At 41.1% G+C, this 8,055-nt stretch overlaps 1 protein-coding gene across 1 annotated transcript in view; it reads left to right on the top strand.

Moving 5' to 3' along the window:
• The window catches only part of LACE1 (lactation elevated 1), a 236,386-nt gene that overhangs the window by 221,997 nt on the left and 6,334 nt on the right, over positions 1 to 8,055 (top strand). The window contains exon 11 of the mRNA XM_011975943.1: positions 7,132 to 7,272. Within this exon, the coding sequence (XP_011831333.1) occupies positions 7,132 to 7,272 (141 nt within the window). The remainder of the gene's footprint in view (positions 1 to 7,131; positions 7,273 to 8,055) is intronic.

Genomic DNA, 8,055 nt, shown 5'->3' on the forward strand with positions numbered 1-8,055 from the left:
ATCTCGGCTCACTGCAACCTCTGCCTCCCAGGTTCAAGCGATTCTCTTGCCTTAGCCTCCTGAGTAGCTGAGATTACAGGTGCAGCCACCATGCCCGGTTTTGTTTTGTTTTGTTTTTGTTTGTTTGTTTTTTGAGATGGAGTTTTGCTCTTGTTGCCCAGGCTGGAGTGCAATGGCGCAATCTTGGCTCACCACAACCTCTGCCTCCTGGGTTTAAGTGATTCTTCTGCCTCGGCCTCCTGAGTAGCTGGGATTACAGACACGTGCCACCACACCCGGCTATTTTTGTATTTTTAGTAGAGACGGGGTTTCTCCCTGTTTATCAGGCTGGTCTCGAACTCCCTACCTCAGGTGATCTACTCACCTCGGCCTCCCAAAGTGCTGGGATTATAGGCATGAGCCACCGTGCCTGGCCTGGTTTTGTATATTTAGTAGACACAGGGTTTCCCCATGTTGGCCAGGCTGGTCTCAAACTCCTGACCTCAAGTGATCCGCCTGCCTTGGCCTCCCAAAGTGCTGGGATTATAGGCGTGAACCACCGTGCCCAACCTCTTGCCTCAATGTTGATGACTGTTGACTGATCACAGTGGTGATTACTGAAGGTTAGGATGACTGTGACAATTTCTTAAAATAAGACAATGAACTTTGCTGTACAACGGACTCTTCCTTTTACAAAAGATTTCTTTGTAGCAAGTGATGCTGTTTGATAGCATCTACTCACAGCAGAACTTCTTTTGAAATTGGAGTCACTCCTCTCAACCCCTGCCACTTTAACAGCTAAGTTTATATAATAGGCTAAATCCTTTGTTATCATTTCAACAGTGTTCACACCATCTTCACCAGGAGTAGATTCCATCTCAAGAAACCACTTTCTTTGTCATCCATAAGAAGCAACTCTTTATCAGTTCAAGTTTGATCATGAGATTGCAGCAATTCAGCCATATCTTCAGGTTCCACTTCTAATTCTAGTTCTCTTGCTATTTCCACCACATCTGCAGTTACTTCCTCTTGAACCTCTCCAAGTCATCCATGAGGCTTGGAGTCCTCTTCTTCCAAACTCCTATTAATGTTGATATTTTGACCTCCTCCCCATGAAGCACTAATGTTCTTCATGGTGTGTAGACTGATGAATCCTTTCCAGAAAGTTTTCAATTAACTTAGCCCAGATCTATCAAAGGCATCACTATATGTGGCAGCTATGGCCTTCCAAAATGTATTTCTTAAATAATTAGACTTGAAAGTCAAAATTACTTCTTAATCCATCAGCTGCAGAATGGATGTTGTGTTAACAGTCATGAAAACAACATTCATCTCTTTGTATAGTTCCACCAGAGCTCTTGGGTGACCAAGTGCATTGTCAATGAGCAGTGATCTTTTGAAAGAAGTCTATTTTTTCTGAGCAGTAGCTATTAAAGGGGGCTTAAAATACATAGTAAACCATGCTATAAAAAGATGTGCTGTCATCCAGGCTTTGTTGTTCCATTTTTAGGGCACAGGCAGAGTGGATTTAGCATCATTCTTAAGGGCTCTAGGATTTTCAAAATGGTAAATGAGCATTGGCTTCAACTTAAAGTCACCAGCTGCATTAGCCCCTAGCAAGAGAGTCAGTCTATCCTTTTGAAGCTTTGAAGCCAAGCATTGACTTCCCTCTAGCTATGCAAGTCACAGAGGGCATCTTCTTCTGATTCATCTGCATTGAAAATCTGTTGTTTAGTGTAGCCACCTTCATGAATGATCTTAACTAGATCTTGCTGCAGCTTCTACATCAGCACTTGCTGTTTCACCATGAACTTTCGTTATCGAGATGGCTTCTTTCCTTAAACCTGGTGAACCAACCTCTGCTAGTTTCCGATTTTTCTTCTGCAACTTCCTCACCTCTCTCAATCTTCGTATAATGGAGGAGAGTCAGGGCCTTGCTCTGTGTTAGGCTTTGGCTTAAGGAAGCATTGTGGCTGGTCTGATCTTCTATCTAGACCACTCAGACTTTCCCCAAATCAACAATAATGCTTTTTTACTTTCTTATTGTTTGTGTGTTCACTGGAGTAGCACTTTTTATTTCCTTCAAGAAATTTTCCTTTTCATTCACAACTTGGCTAACTGGCTCAAGAGGCCTAGCTTCTGTCTTGACTTTTGACATACCTTCCCCACTAAGCATAATCATTTCTAGCTTTAGCTTTTATATGAGAGATGTACAACTCTTCCTTTCACTTGAGCACAGAGACCACTGTAGTGTTATTAATTGACCTAATTTTAATATTGTTGTATCTCAGGGAATAGGAAAGCCTGAGGAGAGAAAGAAAGATGGGGGAACAGCCAGTGGTGGAGCAGTCAGAACACACAAAATGCGTCAATTAAGTCCACCGTCGTATGAGGGTGTGGTTCGTGGCACCCCAAAGCAATTACAACAGTAACATGGAAGATCACTGATCCCAGATCACCATACCAGATATAATAATAATGAAAAAGTGTGACATATTGTGACAGTTACCAAAATGTGACACAGAGACATGAAGTGAGCACATGCTGTTGGAAAAATATCACCAACAAACTTGCTTGATGCAGAGTTGCCACAAATCTTCAATTTGTAAACGAAACAAAAGTATCTTCAGAATTTATGCAGTAAAATGAAGCACAATAAAATGAAGGGTGCCCGTAGTCTATCTGTGTGGCCAGAAAGAAGAGAAAAACATGGATATTGGTATGTACTAAGCAATCTTGTTTTCAAAATGAGGTGAACTGAGCTTACTTTTGGCAGCCTTATTGTGTTAGTGGGACAAAAGTCAGAGACCAGGGCCATCCATGGATGGGAACCTATTTAACTGCCTGTCTCCCCAATTTTGGATAAAGTCCGGAGTAGATTTCATCCTGAAGTCCTGAAGCACTGCACTTAGGAATTAGCATAAAGCAGAAATAAGCCAGCCCTCTCATGGACTTCAGCCAGATTTTCAGCTAAATACTTAGAAAACCTCAAGCCCTGAGCTTGGATTTTTTTTTTTTTTTTTTTTTAAAAAAATGGACTTGGAACTATGCTTCAGAAGAGATCTAGAGATAACAAAAAGAGACATCTCAAACTTGAAAAAGAATCAGTGGAAATTCTAGAGCTACAAAGTGTAGTAACCAAAATTAAGGGCTCAAGGGATGAGCTTAAGAGCAGATTAAACACAGCTAAGGAGAATCACAGTGGATCAGAAAAACTATCCAAAATGAATCATGGAGAAGTAATAAAGAAATATACAAAATAAAGGATAAAAGGAGAGTATGACATTTAACCTAGGTTCGTTTAAAGTATCAGAAGGAGAAGAGAAAGTAATGGAGCAGAGGCAATATACATACGTAGATGTACTTGATATTGTCTGACATTTATGGAGAAAAATACTGACAACACGCTAGTCATCATCCCTACATGGGAAAAAATTGCTAAAATTAAGACATGCTATAAATGGGAGCATATTGACCTGGGCTGTGTCATGGATTTTGACTGGTTTACTTTAAAGTACAGTCACCCCTCTGTATCCATGGGTAATTGGTTCCAGGACCTTCCACAGACACCAAATCTGCAGATCCTGAAGTCCCTGATATAAAATGGAGTAGTATTTGCATATAACCCATGCACATCCTCCCGTATTTTTTGTTTGTTTCTGAGACAAGGTCTCAGACGACCAGGCTTGAGTGCAATGGTGGTGATCTCAGTTTACTGCAAACTCAGACTCCCAGGCTCAAGCGATCCTCCCACCTCAGCCTCCTGAGTAGCTGCAACCACAGGCACATACCACCACCCCTGGCTAACTTTGTGTATCTTTTGTAGAGATGGGGTTTCACTATATTGCCCAAATTGGTCTCCAACTCCTGAGCTCAAGTGATCTACCCACCTCAGCTTCCCAAAGTGCTGGGATTACAGGCATGAGCCACTGGGCCTGGCTTCCTCTGCTATACTTTAATTATCTCCAGATTATTTATAATACCTAGTGCAATGTAAATGCTATGTAAATAGTTGTTATAATGTATTACTTGTTAATATTTGTGTTGGTTTTTGTGTTATATATTTTTTTCAAATATTTTGATCGGCAGTTGGTTGGATCTGCAGATGTGGAACCCACAGATATGGAGAGCCAACTGAATTGTTTTTCTTGTTTATCTTTCCTATTTATTATTCTCTTTTTTATTTTTTACTTTTTTGAACTTTTCTTTTTAGAAATATGCTTACCCATGAATTTATTAAAAACCAAAATGTCATTCTTTTAAATTAGTCCTATTCTTATTGGACCTGATTTTTTTTTGAGGGCGGGGGGGAAACTTCCTTCTTTGATTAATACATTTCATTCTTCTTTCTCATGTTTTTAAAGAAAAAAGTAATATTGCTATCTCTTCATGGCTTAAATTGAGAGAGATCTCTTTGGCAACGACTAACCTCTCCTTGTTTGAATGACTTTTTTTTATTGTAGTAAAATACTATATAACATAAAATTGACCATTTTAACTAATTCTAAGTGTACAGTTCAGAGGCATTAAGTACATTCATATCGTTGTACAGTGATCAACACTGTCTACCTCTAGAACTTTTTCCTCATCCTAAACTGAATGTATTAAACAACAATTCCACATTCGCCCAATGACGGTTGTCTTGAAAGGAGACAGATAACTCTATTGAGCTTTGTTTTCTTTATGTGAATGAGTATGTAATTGTTTTAGGGATATGAGGGGAAGGAATAGTTGCTAATATAATGGCAATTGCAGAACCTACTGCCAAAGGTGTATAATTTGTAAAATAGCTGAATGGGCAAAATTCTGATTTTCAGTTGCCCTGGGCACTTCAGTGCACTTCTGATAATGATTTTCCTTGGGCATGTAGTTATTCTGATAGAAATCACATCCATGCATAAAGAGTGAGCTTAATTATACATAACTACATACCTAATGTGAGGTTTTACATTGTTTTACATATACTTTCTGGTTTACACAAGATGAGACACTAAATCCTAACTGATCTCAAAAAAAGTAGTGTACCTTCAGAGCATGAGAGTCTTAATGTATGAGTTTTCCTTTTTACAAAAAGACACCGTATTTTGCCCTCCCCTCTCTCCCTTTCGGGGATTGTTTTCACTATTTGGTGATTCTACAGTCTCATCTGGTGCCTGCTGTGACTCCCAAGACAGACAAGTGCACAAAGGCTGATTTAGGGTCTTGGATTCCTCTTGAGAATGACATACTCAATTCATTTGTACTGAGCCCAATCATTTGAGCTCAAAATAATAAAAATAAAAGTCACTAAGATGGTTTGAATACTAATGTATGCCCCAGGCACTGTGCTAAATGCTTTGCATGTATTATTTTATTTAATCCTCACAATTCTGTCAGATAGGAATCAAATCCCCATTTTACAAATGAGAAAACTAAGGAACAGGAAGATGATGTAACTTGCCAGTGACACCCAGTTGATAAGTAGCAACTGAGGAGTCAGATCCAGGCCTTCCAGAGCCCTCACTCCCAGCTTCTCTAGTAACACGTGCTCCTGGTCTGTATTGGGCTCAATAGCAGGATTCTTTTGGAAGAGAAGCAAGTTTAAACCAACCCCACCCCACTCCCAGAAAAACCCACAGCACACTGGAACCCTCCGGCTTGTCTCAGCTAAGGCCCGGCACAGGGTCTGGAGGTAGAGGCTCTCCAGCCAGGGAAGGAAAATGGGAAGGGCGGAGGTTGCCTCCTCCTGGCCACCATTTGTTAGCTGGTTGGTGAGAAGAGATGGGAGGAAGGGGCACGGTCAGCACATTTCCAAAGGACTCGGGTCATTCTTGGTGTTCTTTGTCTCTGGTTTTGTGCCCATTGCCTAGGTCGCATAATCGCTGCATCCTTCTTAGAACTGCTCTCTATGTAGGGAACCACTTCTCCAGAACCTAACTCTCTGGATTTACTTGTACCTCCCACTTGTACCTCCCCACACCTCTATGCAAATTCTTCTTTCCTGAGCATAACTGATTTCAGCTGGTTGGTAGGACAGTGGTAGGCTTAAGTGAATGGACAAAGGTGAGAATGACTCTCCTCCTCCTCACGGTTTCCTAATTCTCCCAGGAATATCGCCTTATCAACATTTCTGAAAGAAGTTTCATGCAAAGGACTTCCCAAATGAGATAGACATTTCTGGGCAGGGAGGAGTAATGATGGATTCTGCCAGAAACTGAGGAGGCTCAGCCACCTGTGTCCTAGAGGTCGGTCAGGGTAACCCAGAAGCTTCCAGAGGGACTTCAGAGCAGCTCCTGGGCCACTCGGTCTCTGCCTTCTCCCGACTCCAGCAGGGCCAGAAACACTCTCCCAACATGTGCTCATGGTTTGCTGCTCACAGAGTATAGTCATCCACAGGCAGCTTAAAACGAGCAGAGGTAACATTTCCTGGGAGTGTTCCTAACCCCAAATAATGTGTTTGCAGATCGTGTTCCTAATGTTCAGGAGTTAAATTCATGTTCAGAAACAAGTGCTTTACATTTGTAGGTGGCACTTTTATGAATAATATTGTGGACCTTGAGTCCCAAATTCTCCTCGTATCAAGAGGCAGTGCCCTGCCTCCAGTTTTTCTGGGGCTCTCATCTGCTCCTGCTCACTTAAGCCCTTCAGTATTTCCTACAGAGGTTAGCAATGTTGCACTTGAATAATTGTACCTTAAATTAAACTAAAAATAATTTCTGATAATTTTCATACTGACGCACAGTCTTTATTTCAAAATGGCGGTATAATCTTCAGCATGCCGTTATCAAATAGCTCCATTGACCAATACTGGCAGTTTGCAGTTGAGTCACGGGAAGGATTTATTAGAACATGTTTAAAGTGATGTCATAGAAATAAAAATATGGACAGAGACCTAAAGAGTACCAGCTGAGGCTGTGGCTAGAGATATTCTTTAACTCCCCACCACACTCGTCTTCTCTCTTACCCCTTTTTTACATCACTATTAAGGCAACACAGTGTACGTTGTCTGTGTCCTTAGCCTACTCTGAAAACACTGCCCCATTTGGTCAAGTTACCCAAAGCCACCACCTAGATCACACCGTGACAAGAAAGAGGTGTTTTCACACTAAACTAATCCAAAGGCAACCAGAATTGATTTATTTTTTAATTTTCTTTATTTCATTTTAATCATAGCCACTTGGAGCCAGTGACTATTTGGAACTATCAAAGAATTTTGATACAATATTTTTACGAAACATTCCGCAATTTACTCTGGCAAACAGAACTCAAGGTCGAAGATTCATAACTCTCATCGATAACTTTTATGATCTCAAGGTAAGGATGTAGTACATTTTCTTAAAACTAAACACTTTGTATTGTGGAGCCACATTGCCTGGGCTGGAATCCTGACTTAATGTATTTCTATCACTTATTTCACCTCTTTGTGCCTCCGTTCCTTCATGTGTGAATTGGGGATGATAATATTATTTACTTCTGAGGGTTGTTGCGATGACTAAAAAGGCAAATCCGTGTAAAGCATTTAAAACATTTGGCACAAACTGAATGCTGTATAAGCACTATCAGTGAAGCAGCAGTAGTACGATAGTAAAACTCCCATCACAAGACGCTCTGCTGTGTGAATGATTGCTTCATTCTACCAAGCAGCTTATATGCTTCATCTGTCCCGTTCTGAAACACAATGTCTTGCATAGACTGAATGCTCAGTAAGTATTTGTTGCATGAATAAATGATTGCACTGATAGAATAATGCATGAGCAAACCAGGTGTGATGGCTCATGCCTATCATCCCAGCACTTTGGGAGGCCAAGGGAGGATCACTTGAGGCCAGGAGTTCAAGACCAGCCTGGACAGCATAGCAAAATCCTAGCTCTACAAAAAATAAGAAAATTAGCTGGGTGTGGCAGTGTGGGTCTGTCATCCTGCCTACTTGGGAGGCTGAGGTGCGAGGATTGCTTAAGCCCAGGAGTTCAAGGTTACAGTAGTGAGTCATATCATGCCACTGCACTCCAGCCTTCCAGCCTGGGTGACAGAGTGAGGCCCTATCTCTCAAAAAAAAAAAAAAAAAGAAGAAGTAGGAGAAAGAGAAGGAGGAGGAGG

This window comes from Mandrillus leucophaeus, unplaced genomic scaffold, assembly GCF_000951045.1.
Source record: "Mandrillus leucophaeus isolate KB7577 unplaced genomic scaffold, Mleu.le_1.0 Scaffold160, whole genome shotgun sequence".
In the NCBI taxonomy this organism is placed as follows: Eukaryota; Metazoa; Chordata; class Mammalia; order Primates; family Cercopithecidae; genus Mandrillus; species Mandrillus leucophaeus.